The sequence below is a fragment of the Cervus elaphus genome, chromosome 19, assembly GCF_910594005.1.
Source record: "Cervus elaphus chromosome 19, mCerEla1.1, whole genome shotgun sequence".
Taxonomy (NCBI): domain Eukaryota; kingdom Metazoa; phylum Chordata; class Mammalia; order Artiodactyla; family Cervidae; genus Cervus; species Cervus elaphus.
The window spans coordinates 14,361,992-14,389,886 of record NC_057833.1 but is presented as its reverse complement, the minus strand read 5'-3'; the positions used below and the strand labels follow the sequence as shown (position 1 = coordinate 14,389,886).

The 27,895-nt window shown below is 34.3% G+C and overlaps 1 protein-coding gene and 1 non-coding gene across 2 annotated transcripts in view; both read left to right on the top strand.

Moving 5' to 3' along the window:
• The window catches only part of KPNA4 (karyopherin subunit alpha 4), a 58,453-nt gene extending 32,664 nt beyond the window's left edge, over positions 1-25,789 (top strand). The window contains exons 6-17 of the mRNA XM_043874056.1: positions 1,794-1,889; positions 2,407-2,492; positions 3,960-4,046; positions 5,620-5,789; positions 5,901-5,945; positions 8,666-8,797; positions 11,866-11,994; positions 14,743-14,847; positions 17,817-17,888; positions 19,155-19,317; positions 22,270-22,364; positions 23,761-25,789. Of these exons, the coding sequence (XP_043729991.1) occupies positions 1,794-1,889; positions 2,407-2,492; positions 3,960-4,046; positions 5,620-5,789; positions 5,901-5,945; positions 8,666-8,797; positions 11,866-11,994; positions 14,743-14,847; positions 17,817-17,888; positions 19,155-19,317; positions 22,270-22,364; positions 23,761-23,859 (1,279 nt within the window). The 3' untranslated portion in view covers positions 23,860-25,789. The remainder of the gene's footprint in view (positions 1-1,793; positions 1,890-2,406; positions 2,493-3,959; positions 4,047-5,619; positions 5,790-5,900; positions 5,946-8,665; positions 8,798-11,865; positions 11,995-14,742; positions 14,848-17,816; positions 17,889-19,154; positions 19,318-22,269; positions 22,365-23,760) is intronic.
• LOC122676284 lies at positions 12,209-12,547 on the top strand. The gene has a single exon (XR_006335552.1).
• Positions 25,790-27,895: the final 2,106 nt, after the last annotated feature.

Here is a 27,895-nt window from a genome sequence, read left to right as displayed (position 1 = left end):
TATAGTGGTTTCTTTGTTTTTTTATATATGTAAGAATAATACCCTATGTTCTAATTATCAGTAGGAAAGAGCCACTTAAGCAAGACATTAACTGGTTATAGAATTTTAAAGTGGAAAAAGACTTCACACCTTCATGTAATATCTTATCCAGTGCTTTGAGTCCCTTTTATGTTTATTAGACTTTGCTACTTTTGTATATTCAGTGTAAATGGCCCAGAACAGATAAGGAAATTATAAGATTACAGTGTTGCCCTATACAGGTTAAAGAACTTATTAGAAAGGTCTTTGTTAATATAGGAAGAAAGTCACAGAAATTTTCATATCTCAAATAACAAATTAATGTTAATAGGAAGAATGGTTAAGAAATGAAGACATTATGCTCACCATTGTCAGTGTTAATTATAATACTGGAGCAGCTCTTCTCAACATGAGTTCTGCAAGATAATGAAAGTCCTAAGGCAGGGTATCTGAAAATACAGTGTGTGGATCCCTAGGAGATCCTGAGATAACTTTAGGGACTGTTACTTTCACAATAATTCTAAAAAAGAATAAGACTTTTATTTGCCTTTTTTTTCTTTAAACTGCAAAATTGCTGGGTAAATTACTGGCACCTTAGCACAAACCAAGACAGTGTCACCAAACTAATGATTGTATATGTGGTATGTACCATTTTGCAATTGGAGGAAAACCATCATTTCTCTTTAAGAATGTCCTCAGTGAAGTAGTAAAAAAGAAGTTTTCTTTTATCAAATTTGAAAGCTTGATTAACAAAGACTGGGTTAAAGACTGGCTTATTTCCTACTTTGTGTAAAGAATTGTGCCATATATTATGAGGAAGCATGTGGAATAATTGTTGCTCTGTAAGAAGTTTAGAAAGTAATTAGGAAGGCAAAACTATGTAAAAAATAGTGATGCTCAACAGTAAGTGTAGCTGTATGCCGTGTAAATATTCTTGGAATTTAGAGAAAGTAGGTCAGACGGTCAAGAATCTGCCTGCAGTGCAGGAGACCTGGGCTGGAAAGATCCCCTGAAGGAGGGCATGGCAACCCAGTCCAGTATTCTTGCCTGGAGATCTCCCCACGGACAGAGGAGCCTGGTGGCCTACAGTCCGTGGGGTTGCAAAGAGTCAGGCACAACTGAACAACTAAGCGTACACACACAGGTTGTATAGACAGAGTTTGAATAGACAGAAAAAAGAGCATTCCAAGTGTGGGAAATAGGATTTGAAGGGCCTGCAAATTAGATTGAAATGCTGGGAGAGACAGCTGACCCTTGAATTACAGAGGATTAGTTAGACAGATAAAATGGGAGTCAGTTTGTGGAATGTTACAAAGCTCAGTCAAGGAGTTTACATTGATAGGATAGTAAACTAGCAAGTATCACTTGGTTTATATAGGGGAATAACATTTCCTTTAGTTGTTGAGAATGTTGTTGAGCTTTTATGGTCTTTAATTTAGTGTATAGAGTAGAATAAAGAATTGGACACTGGTATCAGCTATAAACTTGTACCAGCATCCTGCATACTTTTGTCCTAACTTAAAAGAAGTGGTAAAGTGTTCATGTCTTTATGGTTGTTAGAACCATGTCTAATGGTTCATGTCTATTATTAATAATTTCTGTGAATTTATAAATTAATCTTTTTGTAATAGAGAAAATTGCATTATATAAATTTAAAAAGTAACTTTCAGGAAGAGTGTTTGTGCCAAATATTCAGTTTATTGTAATCAAATGTGAATTTGAATTTAATTATGTTTCATTAAGTTTCATAAGGGGTATATGTATATCTCTTACAGGAAGCTTTTGTCCAGTGATCGTAATCCACCAATTGATGACTTAATAAAATCTGGAATATTGCCTATTTTAGTCCATTGTCTTGAAAGAGATGACAAGTAAGTACATTATTTTAAGAAATAATTTAGGGTGTGTCCTTTGCAGAAGACAACATTTTCTTAGTAGTTAGTTTGATCTTCAACGAAAAAAGAGAAGGGCTATAAGATGGAGTTAAAAGCCAGCATGAAAAACAGTGTAAGATATGTTTACACCAAGAGACGGTAAAGATCAAAAGGGAACTTGCGAGTGATATATTTAGTTAGCCTTTAAGCTTTGAAAATTAGTAAGATCTAGTTTATCCAGATAATTACTTGAGAAAACTGTTTAGTTAGTAATGTGCAGGTATCTTAATAAAGAGTTCTTAATAAAAGTAAAGACACTTTGAGAGGATTATATGCATTTTATACCAAAGATATATTTTAAATAGTCATTGGAAGTTAAAAAATACTGGGTATATAGATCATTTGCATCAAAATATTTAATACTTTCAAAATTCTGGAAGGGAGGAATGGCTGGTAGATATTTTGGGCCAATGTAGAAATTCCTGCTGTTTAAAACAATTTGGTTTTTTTGTAGTCCTTCTTTACAGTTTGAAGCGGCATGGGCTTTGACAAACATTGCATCTGGAACCTCTGAACAAACTCAAGCAGTAGTTCAGTCTAGTAAGTTGGTTATTAAGAAACAAAATTGTAATTTTCCAAAAACAGGTTATTTAAAACAGTGCTTTTTCTGAAAGAATAGAGCTATTAAATTATAAAGTAATTATTTTGAATTCAGTAACACATAAGGCAGTTGAAATAAGCCAACTTAAGTATGTTACTTTGGTCATCTTATCCCAGTGAGGGACATTTTCTGTTTTATAAAGTAGCCGTTTGAGACAATGGCTTGAATTTTTTTCATTGTTATTATAGGATTGGTTATGTTCCAATAAATGTAAGTAGGAAATAATCACTACGTTATGTTATTGTAACTTGAGTTATTTCCATGAGTATTATTTGATTCTGCTTCCCAGGTGGTGCTAGTGGTAAAGAACCCACCTACCAGTGCAGGAGACAGTAGAGACGCGGGTTTGATCCCTGGGTCGGGAAGATCCCCTGGAGAAGGGAATGACAGCCCACTCCAGTATTCTTGCCTGGAGAACCAATGGACAGAGGAGCCTAATGGGCTCTAGTCCATAGGGTTGCAGATAGTTGGACATGACTGAAGTGACTTAGCATACACTAAACAAAGAAATTCATAAGTTTAAGAAGGTACTTTGAAAATCCGCTTCAAATATATAAGCAGTATTCTTGTCTAAGGGCTTCCCAGGTGGCTCAGTGGTAAAGAATCCACCTGCCAATGCAGGAGACGCAGGTTCAATCCCTGGGTTGGGAAGATCCCCTTGGAAAAGGAAGTGGCAACCCACTCCAGTATTCATGCCTGGAGAATTCTATGGACAGAGGAGCCTGGCGGGCTACAGTCCATAGGGTCACACAGAGTCAGACTCAACTGAATGACCGACACACACACACATAAGTATACCCGATTGATCTCTCTGTACTTAAATAGCATTTTTCAAAGCAATATCAGAAGGAAAAGAAATGAAAGAATCATTTATTCAGTGCAGTATTATTCTGTTAAATGTCTCTCTGTATTTCCTTGTTGTTAAGCAACAAGCATTTTCTGATTCAAAATGTCTCACATGGCCTGGTTAAAGACCCCTGTGATACTATTTTACATTTCTATGTTGAAAAAAAAAAGTTATTTTAACTATTGGAGGGTTTTTTCAAATATGAAGATAATACTCTATAAGGAATTAATTTTTTTAATTTAAATCCAGTTTAATTGTGAATAAAGTTTTATCAACTTAATTTGATGTTTGTCTGTATGTTGAAGCTGTCATTTTGATGGTGACAGTTTTGTCTGCTACTCAGAAATTTTGTACTACTGTTAATCTAATGAAAATCATTTAATGAGAATATATTTTATTTTTTTGGTAGGTTTGTTTCTTTTGGAATTTCAGCAAAGAAACAAGTTCAGTTTTCGGTTTACAGTATTTTCAACTTTTTTTTTTCCATTTTTTAAAAAATCTAACTGATATCTAACAGTATCTTCAGACTTAAATGATAGCATGTGTTTTCTTCCTTCAGATGCTGTGCCACTTTTCCTGAGGCTTCTCCATTCACCCCATCAGAATGTCTGTGAGCAAGCAGTGTGGGCACTGGGAAACATCATAGGTTTGTCTAGAACTCATAATACTAGTCCAGCAATTGTTGCGATCATGTACTGTGTAATACAAAATGCCTACTAGGAGTTGAAAAAGAGAAGCAGCTTGTTGTTTCAGTTCTAGTTTTTATGAACTATTTTACAGAAATTAATAGCTGTTTAAGTGTAAATGCATAGTAACAGAAGGAACATTTTGTTGCTTATGCCATTATATCTCTTTGTATATAGTCAGCTCTTAGTTATTTGAATAATTACAAAATATGTGTATGATTTAGGTATTTTCCTCATCCTCCTTTATTATGGTCAGGTCCGTTTTATTCCTCAACTCTCTTAACTGTCCTGGGAAATATTAAGAAAAAAAGAGGTGGTAAAACTTAAACCAAACTTTTTCTCTACAATAGCAGTTTTGAGAGGAATCTTAAGTTGAAATTTTTTATATCTCTTACAGATTTTAGTACAGTAAAATATGGTAATGTTGTCCACTATTATCACGAGGTCATCATCATACAGGTGTCTGTATGACTGTCATGTAGACAGTCTCGTTAAATGTTGACCACCGTGATTACCGTACCTTTTTGGTTTTCTCTGATAAATAATTGCAAGAAGAATAATTAAAGACAGCTGCAGTATTTCAGGAATTTGTTTTTTAACTACAACCTTAAGTTTACCCAAACTCAAAAATTCAAAAACCTGGAGAATGGAAAAAATCTGGGGTCTGAACTGTATTGTGTACCATTATATTAAAAGTTATTTTTGCCACAGATTTTTATTTTGCATGGAAGTAATCAGCCTTGCTCTGATAAAGCTCTTTATTACCCTTTTGGGGGCCAGGATGGAAGGTGAAGTATAGTTAGTGCCCCACAGTTGTGAGTTTTCAAATGGACAGATTTCCCTATAAACTGTTCTTCGTATACAATATATTGCTGTTAGGAATGCTGTCATTTGTATATCCAGAGTCCCTTACTTTATATCAAATTTTAGAGATATATATAAATATATATATATTTATATAAAATACATCTTGATCTTTGGTTTTTAATTCTAGTGACACTGTAGAATAAATGGATACAAAAAGAACAAACATTTTATCTTCAAATACTGTAGACATAGTTTATAAGTCTCTAGAGTAATTTATAGTTAATACTCTCTTGCTTTGACATCAGGTCATCGTATAAATTCTAGATATTTTTCTCTGTAATGGTATTCCCATGCATTTCTTTTTACAATATGAAGTTTTCTTAAACTTAGAGCACCGTTGAGAGAGAAGCCTAAAGTAACAATCCTCCACTCACGAAGCACTTGAAAACCTCATTTAGGCTCCTGGCGTTTAGGTGGCAAAAAAACATTTTATAGGTGAGCAGCGTATGAACCTGAATACATGAATAATGTACAAAGGAAGTCTTAGTACCTTACGTTACATCTCTTGACTCAAAGAACTAAAATGTGAGCTAGGTTATTATTGTCTTAAACTGTTGCATATATCAAAATAGTGTATATGGTTCAAGTACAATAAGCAGCATATTGAACCCAGTGCTTTATGTTTTCTGAATTACTTATTGTATTAATAAATCTTCCTTCCTACAGGTGATGGGCCACAGTGTAGAGATTATGTCATAAGTCTTGGAGTTGTGAAACCTTTACTTTCCTTCATAAGTCCATCTATTCCTATAACATTCTTAAGAAATGTTACTTGGGTTATGGTCAACTTATGTCGCCACAAAGACCCACCACCCCCAATGGAAACCATTCAGGAGGTAACAAGTGTTTTTTGTTTTGTTTTGTTTTTTTTAAACTAAAATAGATATTATTATGTGTATATTTTTATCTATGTATATTTAAAAATCTATGTATTTCTCCCTCTTTAGATTCTTCCAGCTCTTTGTGTTTTAATTCATCACACTGACGTAAATGTGAGTAAATGCTTCACATCATATATTTTTATGTGTATGTATATTTAAGGCTTCACCCTAGTTCAAGAGCTGTTACACATAGTTTGGTATTTTTGTATTTACTCTGTGTTTACCCATATCACAACATGTAAATTTCAAGTGAAATCAAGCCTGTTATTTTGGTCTGGGCAGTAATGTATGTGCATATATTATGTATTTGTGCTGCAAAAACTGACATTGGAAGTTGTTAAAGTTGCCAGTTAGTAAGCTCTCACTAAGATTATATATTTGACTGTTCATAATCATTTTATGAAAGCTCATTTTGACAGCTGGCCAGTGAGAGAACACATACACCTAGTGGTGTTATTTTTTGAAAGGTAAAAAAAAGCGTGTGTGCCTTTATGCGTGCGTTTGCATTCATACACCATTCTCACACCGAACCATAAACATCAGTTGCTCTTTAATTTCATTATTACTCTATTAATTCATTTATAGTGACTTTGCTAATGGTCTCACTTGGTATAAAGATAATTCTTGAGTATCCAAACAACAGGGGGGAAAAATAGGTGTAAACCAGATTTTAAACATAATTAAAAAAAATAAAATAAAATAAAAAATAAACATAATAAATATATCCTACTCATTCTTTCTAACACAGAGAGCAAAGGAAAAAGCAACTCAGGAAGAATGAATGAGTAGGAAACAGCTCTAACTGCTTATAAAGTCAGTCTAGCCTTCCTGTGTTAGAGGAGCTAGAAATGTTATGGGTAAAAGGAAATCGCATGGACAAAACGCATAGCATCCATCAGAAACTTGTGTAGTTCTTCAAAAACACAGTTTGGTATGATCAGTGTGTGACAAACAGCTTCATTTCTTCAGTTTCTTAGGTAGTAATACCTTTTTGCCAAGATCTCTCTAAAGATACGGAACAACTTAAACTTCAAATTATACTACATTAAGTTAGAATTATATTATGTGTTTGACATTGATAGAGTAACATGATCTTTGCTCTAAAGATATTTTTTATAGCTCCACATAGTCTAAGATCTTTAAAAGCAAACAGAAAACACACATGTAAGCAAATTTTGGTTTTGGCTTCTTATAGTCAAATTTTTCATATTTTAAAAGATTTCCAAGAAAGATTAATCTCAAAGTTTATAAGTCTACTGGAAAAACCAGACATCTTGGTTGACCTTATTCAGAGCTGTATTGTGTTCTTTCCACTTGTTTACTCCAATCCATTTGAGATTGTAACTCCATTTTTCTTGCTCTTGATGTTATCTTGAATTTCCCAAGCCAGTTTGCATTGTTTTTTTTTACTAGCATTAGTAATACTGTTCGCTAAATAATAGTGTTTACTAAAAATAAAATCTTCTTAGGTTAACACTTATAAATCAGGCCATCAAAGAAGTAAAAATAACTAAAATAATGAAACTGTTTCCATAAACCATAAGTGAAATATTGAAATTACACTAGAGTTGTAATTAGTAAACTTATCCATAGACTTAACTTTGCTGACACAAAAAGTGCATATGAAGTTACTTTTGTAAGTTGAAATTTAGTTGTCTCACATGTTTTGATACTTCATTATATGTGTGAATTTTTTCATTCAACGTCGTCTTTTTACATTAAAAAATATGCATAGTGCTTCTTAAATTTCTGAAAGGAAAAATGACAAAGTGCTATTTTCTTCTAGGGGCTTCTTCGATGTTATAAATATACCATTGATTTAGAACTTAAAGATTTCAAACTTATTTGGCTTGTCTTTTGACATAGAGTTCATATTCTAGAAAGGCTTTGAAAGTAAAGTTTCAGGCATAATTATTTATTACTGTCTTTGTCAATAATTGCATTATTTAGCAACTTAACAGTTGTTTGTCATACTTTGTTTTGCCGTAACTTCTAATTAGGACTTAACATACAAAGATGAAACACAATGGCCTGTTGTACTTTGAAATATAATCATAGTAAGTTAATTACATGAGCTTTTTTGAAAAAGTAGTTTTGGCAGCTGATGTAAATTGTAGTTTGGTTGGTTGGTTCATTGTTTTGTTTTTTTAAGCTAGAACATGTTTTTTGATTATAGATCTCACAGATTGACCTGTGGTTGCTTTTAATGTCTTTATCTGTAGCTGTGGGAGACTTCTCCTATTTGGGTAGTTGCCTCTAGTTTTACAGAGCAAAGCAAACTGGTTGGAAAAGATGAAAGTACTATAATCCTAATACTGGACTGTTGGCTTTAGACCAACCAACATGGTACTGATGTGAGAACACCTTGAGTATATTCACCTACCCCAGATGTTTTCATTGTGGATACATACACATATAATGTTGGATACATACACTCTTTCCAACTAAATGCATTTATCACAATGTCCTTGGGCCTATTACCCCTCAGTCTGAGCATCTGGGAAAGAGAATGTCCTTTTCTCATATGTTATGTGCTACATAAAATATTTGTATATTTGTATCTTTGAGATTGAGGAGTGGCTATCAATCTGTGATTGGGATCATAATTAACCTCAATATCCTAAATATGACTGGAACATGAACATACTTGATACAGACATTCATAGTTGATTATGCTTAGTATCATAGAGAAGACTAACATTCCAGTGATTTTAAGTGAGAGCAAACAGAAGAAAGAAGATGGTAGAACAATCAGAGTTTAGTCCATATGGTTAACAATTTTTGAAATGAGAAAGTATTCAAGGATTATTTGAATTTTTTTTATTCATTAGATATTGGTAGATACAGTTTGGGCCCTCTCTTACCTTACTGATGCTGGCAACGAACAGATACAGATGGTAATAGACTCTGGAATAGTCCCTCATTTGGTTCCTCTTCTCAGCCACCAGGAAGTTAAAGTGCAGGTGAGTTTTTTATTAATAAAAACATGCTACTGTCTGCTTTAAACATGACATTCAAATATGGATAATATTAATAGTTTAAAGTATTTTTTAGTCTAATAAAACATATCTGTGATGGAAAAGAGTGAGTTATTATATCCCCATTTTAAAGAAGGAGAAAATGAGGTATGATTTCTACAAGAATATCCCTTTTCCTTCAGAAAAAAAAGCCAAGTTGACTTCTTTGTAAATTACTGATCTCTAATGTAGAGCAGGGCAGTTCTTAAAGCAACTTAGGTAGCATCTGAAACAAGTGTTGATGATTTTATTTTTCCTGCTTTCCCTATTTTTCTTCTCTCACTCTCCTACTCTTTTTTCCTCTACAGCTGTCCTTTCTTACTCTTCTTCACTGCACCTGGCAAGCTTAGTTAATGCTCAGCATCACTGGCACTGTGATAAAGACTTGGTACTGAAATGTGCTGCTTAGGGGCTTCCTGACTTGCATTCTTCCAGTTATTTAAAATCGTTTTCTTTGATTTTTGTTTTATTGTATTATTTTAAAATCCTTCTGTAGAAGTATCCCAAAGAACCTACATCTAGAAAGAGCAAATAAAGAGAAGGTGAAAATTTCACACAGTTATAAGCAATAACTGTCAAACTATGGTGGTAAAGGGAGGTGCAGCAAGCTCTCCCTGTCCTTCTTAGGTAAATAGCATGCTTTAATCATAGAGTGACGAAGAACCTGTAAACTACAATAATAGCATAAGGAAAATTGTTAACCAGATTCACTTTATTAACCTTGGCTAGATGATAAAATCAGGTGTGTGAAGTTTAAAGAGAAAAATTGGCTTCCCTTGCCCAGCTTTTAGAATTTGTTTCAGTAAATCTGCTATATTTCCTAGAAATCTGGGCTTTAAAAAGCTCTTTAGGTTATTAATATGCTGTCAAAATGAAAACCCATCTCTAAAATTGAAAGCACTTGAAAGAAAAGAGGGAACACTTAGCTAAATTCAGAAATAATTAATTAATAGAATACTTTGTCATTTAGGGGTATTTGTAGTCTATTTTAAATATTCCTACTAAATCCTTATCATGAAGTTTGCATTTCTTAAGTGTGGTACTTAAGTCTTGGTATAGGTTTTTGGTTTGCATTTTGTTTTTGTTTTTTCTGAATGCATCTTCACTTTTAATACTGGACTTTGAGAAAATAGGGCTGAGACTTTTACTTTAGCCAGCCCTCAAAGAAATTTACTGTTCTATACCTTACCTGATAACTAATACAGATTTTTTTTAAACTTTTAAAATTTTTCATGCCATAACTTTGGAATGTAGAAAGAATAATGAACTATGTAGGTTTCCTATATATTTCTACTTTCCCTCCAGATTACTTTGACACAAATCCCAGATATTGTATAATTGCATCCAGCTTGCATCTGTAAGAAGTAAGCCTATTTTTTTTAACATTCACAGTACCCAGAGCACTTTAGAAATAATCATTAAAATCCAATCAGTATCTGAATTTTACTTTTTGCCTCATTTTTTTTCACAACTTGACAAAATCAGTAGGTCTTCAAACAAGGTCAGCACATTACATTTAGTAGTTATGTCCTTATGTTTCTGTTACTCTTCCTCTTTTCTTTCGCTTATTAAATTTACTTGTTGAAGAAACTGGCTCACTATGAAACATTTTTGAAAGAAATTAAATAAGACCTAAATAAGTAGAAAGATACTTATGTTTGTGGATTGGAAGATTCAGTATTAGGATGGCAGTGGTTCCCAAAATTATCTGCAGATGAAATGCAGTTCCTGTTAAAATCCATATTGAAAATACAGTGGACTCAGAAATAGCCGAAACAGTCTTGAAAAAGGAATCAAGTTTGGGGACTTCTCACTTCAAAACCTGACTACAAAGCTAGAGAGAAAACAAAATTTTGTGATTCTATTATAAGGATAGACATACAAATCAATGAAATAGAATCAAGAGTCCAGAAAGAAACTCACACATTTGTGACCAATTGATTTTCAACAAGGGTGCCAAGAAAATTCAATGAGCAAAAACAGTCTTTTCAGCAAGTGGTGCTGAGGCTACTGGATATCCGTATATAAAGGAATGAAGTTGGATCCCTATTTCACACCATATTTTTTAAAAATAAACTCAAAAATGAATCAAACAGCTATTATGAAACATCTGGAAGTATAAACCTCTTAGACGGCATAAATCTTCATAACTTTGAATTAGTAGTTTCTTAGATTTGACACTGCAAGAAGCCAAAGAAAAAATGGCCAAAAAAATAATTGGACTTCCAAAATTTGAAACTTCTAAAGAGACCATCAAGAAAGTGAGAAGACAACCCACACAATGGAAGGGGATATTCACAAATCATATATGAAATAGGATTTGTGTCCAGAATACATAAAGAACTCTTAAAACCCAACAAAAAATGGCAACCCAATTCTAAATGGTTTTTAAAAATTGATGTTTTCCAAAGAAGATATACAGATGGTCAGTAAGCACGTAAGATGTTCAACATCATTAGTCACTAAGGCAGTGTAAATCAAAGCCACAGTGAAGTACCACTTTATACATACCAGAATGGCTATAATCAAAAAGACAGTAACGTGTTGGCAAGAATGTAAAGAAAGTATGATCCTCATACATTACTGGTAAGAATGTAACATGGTATGCCTCTTTGGAATATAATTTGACAGTACCTGGAAAAGTTAGAGTTATTATATGACCCAGAAATTCCACACCCAGGTGTATACCCAAGAAAACTGAAAACATGTGTTCACACAAAAACTTTTGTGTTACCTTATTTTCTTTATAGTCATAATTGTTATCTAAAGTTATCCTTCATACTTACTTGTTTATTGACCGTTTCCTCTTACAGTAATGGAGGCTCCCTAAGAACTGAGGTTGTATCTGTCCTATTCACTCCTCTGTTTCTAAATCAGTGTCTGACACAACTTGCTCAAAAATACAGGTTGCCATGAATGAATGAAGATATTTCTCATAGCCTGCCTAATACACCTTTGTGTATAAGGAGTGATTCCTATAGAACAACATCTCATTAAATATTTTTATGTTTCAGACAGCAGCACTTCGAGCTGTAGGCAATATTGTTACTGGAACTGATGAGCAAACACAAGTAGTTTTAAACTGTGATGCTCTTTCACACTTCCCTGCACTTCTGACACATCCCAAAGAGAAAATTAATAAAGTAAGTATTTTTAAATACTGTTAAATAGCATGTGAAGAAACCATTTTCATTTATGAAATTAGGGGGTTGAGTATCTTTAATATTTGTTGTTAATATCAGTTGTCATTTAGACATTAAGAGAAAGTAAGATATTTTACTCTTTATGATATGGACTGGTACATGATTTTCCATTTTTACAATAAACCAGTTGCAAACAGTGCAAACTTGGCTCTCCTGGAAATGATGAAATAGAGATAATTGGGTGTTAAATGTTGTATGATTAGAAAATTTTAATATCTAAGTTAAGTAATCTTAAGTTTAATATTTTTTAACTGTCTGATAGTGTGTGTGTGTGTGTGTGCGCGCGTGTGCGTGTGTGCTTGTGGAGGCTATGAAGAGGGGGCTCTGACTGGTGATGCTGATACTGGAGTGCATCTGAGGCTGTTGTAGAAGCACGTGGGTTGTTGGTTACAACACTGCCGATGATTATAGCCCAGGAGCAGCTCACCTAAGTAGCCTGACACCCTAAAATCTCTGACAGGTTCATTGAACGTGATCCTGTGATCTGATCCAAAAGAGCCTTCTGCACATTAGGAGTAAAACTTGTTTACTTGTTTTTTAAAAGAGAGAAAATGTTTCCTTTAGTAAATTCATATGTTTAATAAATTTATTAAGTTTGTAAATTATACTAATATCCTACATAGGACACTAGGCAGATATTTTGTCTCATTTCATTCTGTGTTTTCAAGTGACTTTTATTTTCTATAAGGAAAAGCAACTTCTAATCATCTTGGTAGCAGTAGCACCATTGTGGTATAAAGGGTAGCATAAAAAGATCATTGAGGTAGACCAGTAAAGCAGTTGAACATCTGATTCTGTTTTATCTTTGCGAGAGATGGTGCAGTGAATGAATATTACAAACAAGTATACAAAAACAATCCATTGTTTCATTTTTGTGTGTTTCAATCATCATGAATAATTGAGATAGTCATCTGCTTTGGCTAGGACTCTTGATCAGAATAGAAGAGTATATAAATAAGATTTGTGTTTGTATTCAGTTCAGTTGCTCCGTCATTTCTGACTCTTTGTGACCCATTAACTGCAGCATGCCAGGCCTCCCTGTCCATCATCAACTCCTAGAGTCTACTCAAACTCGTCCATTGAGTTGGTGATGCCATCCAGCCATCTCATCATTTCTCGTCCCCTTTTTCTCCCACCTTCAATCTTTCCTAGCATCAGGGTCTTTTCCAGTGAGTCAGTTCTTCGCATCAGGTGGCCAAAGTATTGAAGTTCCAGCTTCAGCATCAGTCCTTCCAATGAATATTCTGGACTGATTTCTTTTAGGATGGGCTGGTTGGATCTCTTTGCAATCCAAGGGACTCTCAAGAGTCTTCTCCAACACCAGTTCAAAAGCATCAATTCTTCGGCACTCAGCTTTCTTTATAGTCCAACTATCACATCTATACATGACTACTAGAAAAACCATAGCTTTGACTAGACAGACCTTTGTCGGCAAAGTAATGTCTCTGCTTTTTAATGTACTGTCTAGGTTGGTCATAACTTTTCTTCCAAGGAGCAAGTGTCTTTTAATTTCATGGCTGCATTCACCATCTGTAGTGATTTTAGAGCCCCCAAAAAGAAGTCTGTCACTGTTTCCCCAGCTGTTTGCCATGAAGTGAAGGGACCAGTTTTCTGAATGTTGAGTTTTAAGCCAACTTTTTCACTCTCCTCTTTTACTTTCATCAAGAGGCTCTTTGGTTCTTCTTCACTTTCTGCCATGAGGGTGGTGTCATCTGCATATCTGAGGTTATTGGTATTTCTCCTGTCAATCTTGATTCCAGTTTGTGCTTCATTCAGTCCAGCATTTCTCATGATGTACTCTGCATATAAGTTAAATAAGCAGGGTGACAATATACAGCCGCCTTGTACTCCTTTCCCAATTTGAAACCAGTCAGTTGTTCCACGTCCAGTTCTAACTGTTGCTTCTTGACCTGCATACAGGTTTCTCAGGAGGCAGGTCAGGTGGTCTGGTATTCCCATCTCTTGATGGATTTTCCAGTTTGTTTTGACCCACACAGTCAAAGGCTTTGGCATAGTCAATAAAGCAGAAGTAGATGGTTATTCTGAAACTCTCTTGGTTTTTCTATGATCCAGCAGATGTTGGCAATTTGATCTCTGGTTCCTCTGCCTTTTCTAAAACCAGCTTGAACATCTGGAAGTTCACGGTTCACGTACTGATGAAGCCTGGCTTGGAGAATTTTGAGCATTACATTACTAGAGTATGAGATGAGTGCAATTGTGCAGTAGTTTGAGCATCCTTTGGCATTGCCTCTCTTAGGGATTGGAATGAAAACTGACCTTTCCCAGTCCTTTGGCCACTGCTGAGTTTTCCAAATTTGCTGGCATGTTGAGTGCAGCACTTTCACAGCATCATCTTTCAGGATTTGAAATAGCTCAACTGGAATGCCATCACCTCCACTGGGTTGTTACAGTTCATCAATTCCTTAGTATTTGTTCAGCCAAGCTTCTTTGTAGTCTTAGTGCTTAGAACGTTTTCAAGAAGTTTTTAGAGAGTTAGTTTATTTCATTAGCAATTTGTCCAGGGAAAAATACAGAAAAGGGGACAGGGAAATACAGATTCTGAAATTTTTTATTACGGAACTCATTCCATAGTAAAAATCATTTGGTCATGGTAGTGAATGCTTTTTCCTAGTTCAGCTGCAGATTTTGTTTTTTAGTAAGAAACATTAAAGGAGTTTTTTTCTGCAGGAAGCAGTGTGGTTCCTCTCTAACATCACTGCAGGAAATCAGCAGCAAGTTCAGGCAGTAATTGATGCCAATCTTGTACCAATGATAATACACCTTTTGGATAAGGTAAGAAAGTCATCTTGTTAGTGTCTGTGTAAGAAGAAAAGAACTTAATATAACTAATTATGTGAATATATATTTTTCTGTTTAATTAGAATCGATCCAGTGGCATAAGTAGTATAGTAATGTAGTATTAATATTAAAACTTTCAAGCAGTTTTTATATACATGAAGCATTTCTTTTTAGAAACCACTGGCCCTTTTTCTTATCATTCTTTTATCAAAATTACCATTATCTTGGAATTTATTAAAAATTAGATATGCTTGAGTATTGTTCCATGCACTTTACATATATTACCTTATTTAATACTGTATACTCTGTAAGGGTCAAGAATTATTCCCATTTGACAGATGAAGAAACTATAGTATAGACCAATTAACTGCCCAAGATCAAACAGCAAGTAATTGTGCTATTTAGTCATATGCCATGTCATCACATGCTTACATTAACGTTTGGGAAAGACACAGTTTAAAATGTCACAATCAAAAAATAAAATGTCACAATCACAACATATGGGTTTTTTCCTGACCAATGATCTGTCCGTTAAAGAGAAGTTATCTCTATCCTCTTTTCCTCCATGTTTCTTACAAACTGCTAGATTGGGTTCAGTGTTTAGGGAAAAATATTTAATGCTCTAATGATTCTCATGGGGAGATACATTCTGTTTCTGCTACGTTTAGTGATAATATAGATTGATAAGTGAGCTCAGGTGTTACCAGACCATTCCACCCATTATTTTAATGTTAGTCACCATTCTTTCACATAGTGGTTTTTAAGCAATCAAGATGAACATTTACCTAGATCCCTTATTTTACTAGGAACTGCAAAATGATGAGTTTGTAATTCTGTCATTCTTTATGTATTAGGCTGATTCTTCAGTAAAGAAGATTAAAGAGCGTTTCCTTATCAGCTGTTTACTCTTAAATACATTTCATATAGGAAAAGCAAGATAAATGTTTGATTCCTGCTTATTATCACTCAGTTTTTAGAATGACATTGTTCCGTAACAACCTCAAAAGGAGACTAGTGCAAAGTTTTCAGTGTCATTAGGAAATTATGGATTTACATTTATCTCTTTTTATTATAAGTTTCAGTCCTTTGTAGTTATTCTTTCTGACGCTCAGGTTGTCCCTGACCAATGGGAATCTCTTTTAAGTTTGGTGCCTGTCTTTTTAACATCACCCGAGTATTTTTTGAGAGCTTCCTACCTTTTGAATATGACATGATTCCTGGGCTTTTTTTTTTTTTTTGGTATATTTTCTCTTTTTTTTTTTTTTCTTTTTTCATTTATTTTTATTAGTTGGAGGCTAATTACTTTACAATTTTTTTGGTATATTTTCTGACCTAGACCTAGAATTAACTATTTTCAGGGTGTCTTGGTTCCTTTTTGTAGCAAGTGGTATTTAAAGGTCATTGTTCAGATACTAAGAATGATCATTGCTACAAGATTGTCATGGTATCGAGGCTTGAATGAATAAAATAGGTAATTTTTTCTTTTTTTAAGAAAATTAAAGATATACATATTGTAATTTTTGTAAACATGAAAATTCATAAAAACAAATCATAAATGAAAGAAAGCTATCAGATATCACTGAGTAAGATAACTATTTTATTTTCACTTCTTTGATTTTGTATTTTTATTTCGTCTATGCTGGAAATCTTTCTGTAGACATATTACCTAATATATATTGAGGTATATAATATAAAATCTGTCAAAATAACAAGACCACATTGATGCAAACAACATAACTACTCCACTTTTGGGATTTCCTTGAGGATTTTTTTGTCTTTAGGATATATTCTATCGATGATGTACTTAAAAATAATGTCACTTGAAATAATTTCTATATGTGTAGTTAAGCCACCAGCTTCATATACAGTTTTTTGTTTCTGTGTGTTTTTTATTTGGGGGAATTGCTTCAGTTTGGAGGTTTTATTTTTCTTTATTTTTGCACATGCCAAGAGGCTTATGGTTTCTCAGTTCCCCAGTCAGACCCTCAGCAATGAGAGTGTAGAGACCTAACCATTGGACTACTGGGAAATTCCCTTGTTTATTTTGTTTTTGGTTATGTGAAGCATTTAGAGTTTCCAAGTGAAAAATAAGTACCTTGTTTTTAAGGTAATACACAAAGGTCTAACTTCTGTTTCCATCTGTTCTTCCCTATTCTTTCCCTTAATTTTGGGGTTATTCTTCTATTGTTTCTTCCTTAAATATAAGCAAATGTCTATGTAAAGTTTTTTCCACGTGCCAGGTTATATTTAGGATCACTGGATCCACAAATAGACATAGGTATAAATTTGCTATATAATGCCCATTTATTGCTAGAAAGGTTGTGTACTGTTTTACACTTCTACCAGTCTTACTGACAGATACTTGGGTCTTCTCAATCTGATAAGTAAAAGTAGATATCCTACTGTAGCTTTTTTTTTTTTTTGAAGTATGGTTGATTTACAGTGTTTAGTATTAATCCATTGCAGTTTTTAAATTTTCTTGGTTAACTCTCAAAGGTGAGATTATTAAATCAAATATATGACTTTTTAAATGATTTTTAAATTTATTTTTTAATTTGTATGAGAGTAACCTTTATAAGAGTAGTCTCTCACAGTCTCATTAATGATGGGTATTTTTATTTTTAAAACTATGTGTTTAAAAGATACTTTATTTTACTTTGACATTACTTTGACTAAAGTAAAATTATAAGTTCCTTATTTTTTTCTAACTGATTTTTTTTTATCATTGACTTCATTTGATATTATGAACAGCAATATCAAGTCAGTTTGTTGTTGGGAAAGTTCACAAAATAGAATCTCCGTTTGGTTAGGTTAAATTGGGTTCAAAACCTTATCTTTATTATATGAATACATAAAGGCTAGAAGAAAACCAGGGGGAGTATGCAGTTGAAAAATCATTTCAGGAAACACCTTTTCCAGTTTATCTTATATTACAGTTTATATCCTTTACTTTGCTTTTATAGGGAGATTTTGGCACTCAGAAAGAAGCTGCGTGGGCCATAAGTAACTTAACAATTAGTGGGAGAAAAGATCAAGTAAGTTCAGCTCTTATATATTTCTCAAAACTGATAAGTAACAGTACTAATAATTCTAAGATTTGTATTTCAGTAAATCATAATTTAAGATAATAGCACGATAATAGACATCCTGTGATATATAAAAATGTCACCTTGACTTCCTTTAGTTATATTTTGTAGATGTGAAGTGTTCTCTTTCCAGCTTCTTGGCCTACAAGAATTTTTCTAACATAGGGTAAGATGAAGCACTTATATCGTTAGGGTTGTTTTTGTTTTTTTAATGTTAAGGAAAAAAACAAGACTTTTTAGGTTAATAGGGCAGAATGAAACTGCCTCACACATTCTCCTAACAAGTGAACAACAACAAAAATTATCTGACAGTAAACCAAGCAAGGAACTAAATTCAACTTAAAAACTGGGACTAGGAACTAGGGTGAATAATGTGAGATGCCTCGGTCATAAAATTTAAAGAAACACTCACTCTCAGAGTTGTGCAGGTAACAGAGCTTAACATTGTGCCAACTGGCAAAAGAAAGTGAGTTTTATTTATTTGTTATCTTCTGGCCACACTGCACAGCATGTGGGATCCCAGTTCCTGGACCAGGGACTGTACACCCTTGCCTCCTCCTGCATTGGCAGCACAGAGTCTTAACCTCTAGACTGCCAGGAAAGTCCCAGTACCAGATATGTTTCACAGACAAGTAAATAGGGGCAAATTTGGAGCACATAATTTTCACAGATAAGCCATAGACTGAATCCACTCAAATATGAATATAGAGCAGAATATAAATATATTGCATGGCAATAACTAATAAAATATAAAGAAGATAGAAAATTTGCAAATTTTATGGAACCATAGAATAGCAGATTGAGAGATGGCCAGGTATATGAGAGTGCTAAATGTTAAAGCCAAGAGAGGATGCTGTCACATTGAACAATTACAGTTTAAAAAAAATAATAATTATCTGGCCTCTTAACTGACTTCATAATTTAATATTAAAGGAGAAAGGATCTCTGAAGGAAGCACTCCTTACGGCAGAGAAGTGTGTCATATGAAGTTGAGTGATTCCTTCATTTTCACTTTAGTTTTTCTTCATGAAAAATAAACATACTGCATTAAAAAGAAAATAAGTTTAGTTTAATGTAGGCTGACTTAACATGTGAGAAATAAGGCCATATTTCCAAATTCAAGATTATAAAGTCAAAATTATTCCAGTGAGATAACAGAGTGCACAAATGAAATTCACTGAACATTTATTATATCATGTTGTTTTTCCTCTTCAGGTGGCCTACCTAATCCAACAAAATGTTATCCCACCTTTTTGCAACTTGCTGACTGTAAAAGATGCACAAGTTGTGCAAGTAGTACTCGATGGACTAAGTAATATATTAAAAATGGCTGAAGATGAGGCAGAAACCATAGCCAATCTTATAGAAGAATGTGGAGGTAAGTTTATTCTATGCTGTTATTCCACATTTTAATGTTCTTTTTGTAACTATTTTATTTTCAAATGCAACACTTCTATATTTTTCTGTCTTAATCAAGTAATAGAATCAAATAAATACTATATTCTATATGTACAGTCCTGCTCAGCTTCCTGCATATGTTTAGGTGACTGAATTGCTGCCACATATTGAACAGGCACTGTGCTAAAGGTACTGGGAAGACAGTGCTAAACGAGACACAGTCCTTGCCCTCAAGGCATGTGGTCTGATCAGGGAGATAGACATGAACTGATTTAATGTGCTGATTACCTAATAGAAATGTGCAACAAAGTGAAATACCTAATCTGTCCTGGAAGAAGTAGGAAGTGACCTGAGCTAGATTTTGAGAGATGGATAAGGATTAATAAAGTGAAAAGGGATGAAAGGTGTTCCAGGCAGAGATAACACCATGAGCAAAGTCTGAGGTGAGAAATAGCATTCAGCAAATTAAAAGTAGTTCAGTGTTGCTAAATCACAAAGTATGAAGTAGAAACCACCGAACGATGAGACTATGGAGTTAGCCGTTGATCAGGCCCCTAGTCTTAGAAGCTTTGCAGCACAGCAGACACTATAAGGCAGTGGGTCCCAAATCTGGCGGTGCACAGCATGCCGTAGCTTTCAGCTCTTAAGATGAACATCTACACAGAACATGGGAGTTTCTGATGTGGATGTGGAACAACATGTTACCAACCTAGGTGAGCATAAAAGTAAAGCTGTTTCTGATAGAAGTGAAAGGAGAGGTAGCTAAAAATAGGAGAACTAGTATCTTCAACTTATTTAATAGAATTCGGAGACTTGAAAATTAATAGAAAGTGTTTGTTTTTAAAGTTACTTAAGTGATACACAGCATACAAAGTGACAGGTAGAACAACAACAGCAAAATTCATAACTGTCAAGTTGGGAACAGGAAATGGGAAATACTGTTAGGAAACTAGTTAGGAAGTGAATTCCAGAAAAATTTAAAACTTAAAAAATTTAAAATTTAAAAGGAATAGTTAATTTTTTTTTCCTACTTGTGTATTTTTTTCTTTTACCATATAAACCTTTTAATAATTAAAATTTTATTTTTAAATATTAATATAAAAATATAGATCTTGAGCATTGCCTATTTCACTGGAAGTAAAACCTAGCTTACAAATTTCCCAAAGGATCCTCTGCCATAGGGTACAACAAGTCATTGGAAGATTTTACCAAGGGAATTGGTATGTTTAAATGGAGCATGGGTATGAGGGGAATGGAACCCTGGTAGAGCCTGGCAGGAAACCACCTAGGAAAGTATATAGCGATCACACCACAGTAAATGAAGGCAGTGATAATAGAGACAAGGGGAAGTGACAAGATTCAAGAAATGGATAGGATAGGCTTTGAGGTTTTTGAGATTTTGTTATAGAGTATTGAGGGAAAGGGGAACTTTAATAATTAGTCTTTCTCTCAGATTTCAAACTGTTGTTGATTATCACCAGTACGAATACAGTAGAATAAACAGTGTAAATGAAGAATGGCAGATAACATTGTGTTTGAACAGCTTGAACTTTAGGTACTTATAAAATGTCCTCATGGAATTATCAAGCAGGTTTAAAGTTTTAAGCATCTGAAGCTCAGAAAAATGAAGCCATAGATGAGTACAAGTCTTCACCCTATATGTAAATAGTTAGTTAAACCTTTTCATGGAAAGGCCCCATAAGGAGAGTGTGTAAAGTGAGAAATATGCCCAAAACAATTTCCTCCACTTAAGAAATAGAGGACAAATACTCCTGAAAGGGCAATTTCACTTTAATCAGAGATTTTAAAATTAATTATTACTCCTATTAGGCTTCCGTGGTGTCTCAGTTGGTGAAGAATCCGCCTGCGATGCAGGAGACCACCTCTGGGAGGCAAGGGTTCGATCCCTGGGTCAGGAAGATCTCCTGGAGAATGGAATGGCAATCCACTCCAGTATTCCTGCCTGGAGAATCCCATGGACAGAGGAGCCTGGTGGGCTACAGTCCATGGGGTTGCAAGAATCAGACATGACTTAGTGACTAAACCACTACAGAGCAAAACAGTATTCAATTTTTATATCAATAGATTGTTTACATATTTTGCTTATGATTTAATACATTTGCTAGTATTTACAGGGGAAAATCCTCTTTCCCCTGAAATATAGTTGTTGATCATGATCATTTTTCATTATACTTAATAGCTGTCTTAACATTCATATTTGTTAATCATGAGTACTTAAAAGTTTTTTCTTACATGCTCACTTGAAAAATTTGGCAAATGCTACAAAATAGAAAGAACTTGCTTTTAACTTTTTTTTACTTTTCTTGCACATTTGGGTTTTGCTGTTTGTTTTGGGGTATTTGGGGTTTTTTTCTTTAGCCATGTCGCATGGCTCATGGGATCCTCGGTTTCAACCAGCATTGAAACCAAGCCACATGACAGTGAAAGCCCAAAATCCTAGCCACTGCGCCGCCAGGGATCCCCAGCTTTAATAGGGCAGTTTCACATACTGTTACTCCTTACAGACACTGACGTATGATACATCATTTTCTTCTGAATAGACAGATGTCCTGTTGCTTAATTTATATGTAGTTAAACACTCAGGTGTTTGGGCTTTTTTTTATTTTTATTTTTTTGACTGCAGTGTGCCACGTGGCATATAGAATTTTAGTTCCCTGACCAGGAATTGAATCGATGCTGTTTGCATTGCAAGTGTGGAGTTTTAACTGCCAGGGAAGTCCCTCAGATAATTTTTTAAGATAAATATGCTATGTTTATGTTGTGAATAAAACCTTACTGTTTTTAAGATTCACCTTTAGAATAGATACCCCAAAATTCAATTATGTGTTCCCAAGATTATTGTAACCTTTTTGCCACTGTGTTGTTGTTGTTTTAATTTTATTATTATTTCACTTCATAAAATTTCTTACAGGACTGGAGAAAATTGAACAGCTTCAAAATCATGAAAATGAAGACATCTACAAATTGGCCTATGAGATCATTGATCAGTTCTTCTCTTCAGATGATGTATTTAATAATCTTATCATTTTCTTAGTTTTAGTTAATAAGCATAAGTCTGGATGAAATTTAAGCTAGGATGTATATGTATGTATTTTAGAGGAATGGAATTGAAATAGATACATAATATTTCAGTATTTTAAAGTCCTTTGGGTTATTAAAAAGTAGTATTAGCTCAAATGGCAAAAAAAGATGAGAATTTTCTTGACAGTGAATAAATTAGGCTTTATTTTCCCTTGATGTCTCTATAGTTATCATATTTTATATTGCTAATAGCTTAATGTGTTTATAAACAAAATAATGAAGCTAGTATATCCTATAATAAATCCATTATGACAATAATCAGTTAATCTGTATTTGAATATATTGCCACCATTAATTTTAGTTTGTGATCAAAAACAAATATGAAGATAAACAAATACAGTGAAAAAAAATTACCAAGAAACATAAGTTACTGTATAATATATACTATAGAAGAATGTTTTCAGATTATCAGTATATGGTAGTTGAAATTAAAGAATTATTTTTAGGATTATCTCTTTGGGAATGTTAAATCTAAAATTATAGTGATCAGATATAGCCAGCAGTGGATTTCTGGATTGATTTTCTCAACTTTTTAAAAAAGAAAATGGAATATTATTAAATATTTTGTTAAGCATATATGGTTTGTAGATTAACTTGACAACGACAATACTAAAAAAGAATTAGACTATTTATACCTACAGATTATCAAGCTAAGTCCTATTTAGAATAAAATATTTGTTAAAAAGCATGCTTTTTTAAAAGTAGCTTTTATCATGTATTAAAGTTGGATATTTTTAGAAGTCCTAATTGATAATTAGGTATACACAAAGCCTTAATGATTTTTAATACTTCAACATGCAGGTCTTACTTACTCTGTTACATTGTGAAAAGAATAATAAAGATGATTTGCCTCTTTATAGGAACTACACCATAGGCACATAACTTTGTGGTATTTCAACCGTTAGATATAAAGCATGTAGAAAGAACATCAGTTATCCATTTTAATACGGCTATTATCTTACTACTTTAAGCTCAAAAGTTGTCTCCAGTTGCTATTAAAATATTAACTGAAGAATACACTTACTCTCCAAAAGTGGTAGCGTTAGAATGAGTATACTCTCTGAATTTGAGTCATAGTACCATCTCCAATCTCTTTCATTCTTTCAGAAGATACACATTTTGCACATTCTCTTCAGTTTCTTCCCTTTTGGCATCCCTTAAGGAATAAACCTTTATGAAGTGTTTCAGGGTTCTCAAGGGATGGTAGGACAGTGTTGGCCACCCATATAATCTCTGATACTTTTTAAATAGAACTGTTAACTACAATACTGTTTTATAATTTAAAACTAACCATCACCTTCTTTTTTTCCCTCCCCCTTAGATTGATGAAGATCCTAGCCTTGTTCCAGAGGCAATACAAGGTGGAACATTTGGTTTCAATTCATCTGCCAATGTACCAACAGAAGGGTTCCAGTTTTAGAAAGATGTTGTGGAAGTTAGGTACAATGCAGCACTGGGATATATATATATATATACATATATATAAAAAGGTTTGATCCATCAAGCTTGGCTCATGGGATCTGCTGCTGCATTAAATCGGGAAAGAAAATGTGAAGATTTCATTTGGAATCACAGAAAATGCCCAAATGAGGTCAAGATGGCGAGTGGGTGCGAGTGAGAATGAGTGGCAAAATGTAATGAAAACTCTACATGGATGCTTATTTAGGTTGTTCAAAGTAAAAAGGGCTACAGGTCACAGATCTTCAGTGCCTGAGAAGGAACATTGACTTTGTATCAATTGAGGGGAAAGTGCAGTACTGTCATCTTCAAGCCTTGTAAGCATAAAAGAGATAGGATGCCCATAAAAGTCAAAGGAAAACGAGCCCAGGCCTTGCTATGAAGCAGTGTGTGAGTGGACAATGTTGAATGAATGTCTGGCTCAGTGATGGAGAGCCAGGTTCATCTTTCAAATCTAGGGCTCTTCATTCATGAAGCAGACTCCTAGTCCTGGAGTGACTGTGAACGAGAGTGTGGTTGTGGTGCGTATGTGAACGCATGCAAGCTTGATTTGCCTTCAGGGGGCTGATAAACTAGTAGAATCATCAGTGAGATCGTAAGTGTTACCGTACACTGGACCTGCCAACAGAGACCAGCTCAGCAGCAGACGGTGTGTACTCTGCAGCCTGTGTTTCCTCTTTCCCGCCCCCCCTCTTCCCACCCCTCCTTTTTTTTTTTTTTTTTCTTTTTTAGTTTTTTTTTTTTTTTTTGTGGGAGTTTTTTGTTTTCTTTTTAGTTTTTATTTACTTTACCTAGTATGGCTTTTTAGTTGCTTCTCAAGTCAGAAAACTTTCAGGAAGGTTTCCCTGTGCATTTGCACCAGATGAATGTTTGATGCTATGAAAAGCTTTCCATATCATCAAAACTAATTTGTGTAGATTTTTGCATGAAAAAAAATCATAAATTTCCCTCAAAATAGACTGTGTTGCAGTACACAAGTTGCCATAATAGTATAAAACAGTAAAATGTGCTTTTAAAAGCCATCCTTTTCATTTTCAGAGATAACATAAAGATCTTTGCATGAGGTAAATCTACAGCCTAGTTCATTTTTAGATTTTGTTGAGTCCTGTAAAGAAGAAGAAGAAAAAAGTTTCAGTTGTGGTAGAATACCGTGCTGTGTTTAAATGTTACTTGTTTTCAAACTTTGTTTTCTATGAAAATGATATGGAAACTTCTAAAATGGAATTTGGTGCATATGTACTGCTGAATAAAGACCGATGAAGAGGTTTGAGTAGATGTACAAATCAAGTAATGGTTTGAACACCTTTAATAATATGCCTAATCTGTTCAATTGTTTTAGAATCTTTTTATCTTAGATGTAGGCAGCCATGAACAATCTATTTTGAGCCACTTTAGGGAGAAAACTTTGTATTTTTAAAACTTGCATAAAAGTTATGCAAGTGGTTTTTATAAATTGGAATAATACCTCAGTTTTGAGGTTATACACACTAAATTAAATGTGACATAAATTAATTTGTACAAAAAGAACTCTTTATAAGGTGGCTCATTGTAGGAAATCCTGTGCCTTCCCCTTTGAGCACAAGTGTTGCATGAACAACAGTTTGCTATAAGAAACATACCAGATTAGCCACCATTAGCATCTATATCTACTTTGTGTTTAAAAATCAACTGGTAATTCTGAAACACTGTAGAATGGATAAAAATTATTTTGTGATCATAACTCTTTGTTGAACTAGAGTATTTTTGCAGCATTCCTTGTCATCAGAAACATGGTTAAAGTTTAAAACTAGAAGCAGCAGAAAACTAGCTTGTAAAATTTATCCAAGTAGAGTGCAGGCTAGGCTATCTTGGGGAAATAAACATTAAAACTCAAAGCAATGTTTTACATGGGGCATGTGTGTGTGCTGTGTGGATTTTTTATATATGTTAATGTAAAGTTAGAGTACAACTCAGTTGCTTGTGTTCACTTGTCTTTCATAAGCTTTTAACATTGACCCAACATTACAAAAGAAATTTCTTAAATTCTTTAGTTTCATTTCAGTATAGACGTATTAATATTCCAACTGACTGGATTTGTTCAGCTGATGCCATCTGTGCTTCTGCTTCTTCCCTGTCCAAACCAATATTCTGACCTTCCTTCACTCCTTCAGCAAAGTGGACTGAGAGAGACAACTTGAGCTATATTTTAAGTATTTCTATAGCTTCAGCATATGTCTGCAAATGACAGAGTGCACACAAAGTATGATTTTACAAATGGCCTAAGTTACCAGAAGATAAACATAACAGTGCTCTGCATAATTCTTGTTTCTTAGTGTACAAAAACCTGGTTAAAAGTAAGCCAGTGAGGTTATAGTAGGCCAAATGACTATAGAGTGATTTTCTTACGAGTGCAGGACTCATATCAAGGCCTGCAGAAGAAGCTAGTCTCAGAAAAGAACCTAAGCTCTCTTTTAAGGCGGCTCACCTGATTAAATCAGGCCCACCCCTTATCATCTCCCTTTTATTTTAATTGACCCAAAGCCAGACTGATGAGTACAGTATTGTATCCCTTCCTCTTTAACCTGTGTGTGTGCTAAGTTGCATCCAACTCTTTGCGACTCTGGGCTGTAGCCCACCAGGCTTCTCTGTCCCGGCACGAAGACTGCAGTAGGTTGCATGCCCTCCTTCAGGGTATCTTCCTGATCCAGGGATCGAACCCCCATCTCTCAAATGTTCTGCATTGGCAGGTGGATTCTTTACCGCTTTACCTGGGAAGCCTACTCTTTGGCCTAGTCACAGAGTGATATCCACCATGCTCAAATAATCCTGTCAACACTTGAGTAAATGGAATTATAAAGGGCATGTGTATCAGGGAATCTTGGGAGCCACCTTAAGAGCTGTACCACCAAGAAATACTAGCATTTAGAGCTGGAGCGATTTAGACGTGACCACCTAACATATCGCAAGCTTATTTTTGGATGAAGGTCCCCTGTGAGAATCTAATGAAAACTTCCTCAGTTTCCTTCCAAAATGCATATACATACAGTTGGGAGCTCAGTGGGAGTCTGCATTTCAGGATATGAACTGTCCAAGTCCTCCCTTTCAGATGATAGAGTTGCCAAGAGGTGACTTGACCAAGGTCACAACAGCTACTAAGGGCTAGATAAGACCCAGATCTCAACTCATACAATAGGGAGCTATGCTTTCAATTACTCCTTCGAAACTCATTTAAATTTGTGAGCCGATGCAAAAAAGCATTTATGCAGCTTTTCCTATTGTAGTTTGAGAAATGACTAACAGTAATTCTTACAGAAGCTTGTCTGTGAGTTTTGAAATTACAGTTGACGCTTGAACACCATGGAATTTGCAGGCCCACTTACATGCCTTTTTTTCCCACTAAATACATACTTCAAGGTCAACTGTACTTTAAATCAGCTGTCTCTACATTACTTGTAATACCTAATACAGTATAGCTGCTATGTAAATAATTGTTAAGTACAATGTAAATACTATGTAGCTAATCCCTTGAATACAGCTGGAGTTAGGGGCGCTGTCCCTCATCGATGGTTCTGCAACGAAGGATTCAACCAACCACAGATCATGCAGTATTACAGTGAAAAAAAGTCCACGTGTAAGTGAACCCATGTTATTCAAGGGTCCACTGTATTTTCTTTCTGATTTTCCAAAATTGAATCTTTCATTGTTTATATTAAGAAGGTAAACTATATGTAAACAGGCCAATTTAGCTTGAATTAGAGAAGTTACCTGTTGTGAACTCCTGAGGCCTAATGGGTTGTTTACCTCATGCACATGACATTTTAAACATTTAAGGAGAAAATGGTTTTTCTTTTTAGCAGACACATTAATGAAGTGTATGCTTTTTTAAAAATATAGGAGTAATGAACTTTATATGCCTTTAAATAAAATCAAAGTGCACATTCATAGTCTTACTGTATTCAGTTAATTCCTAAATTAAGGTGAAAAGAATGAAGATTTATAAAGCCCATGTTCTGGTGTGA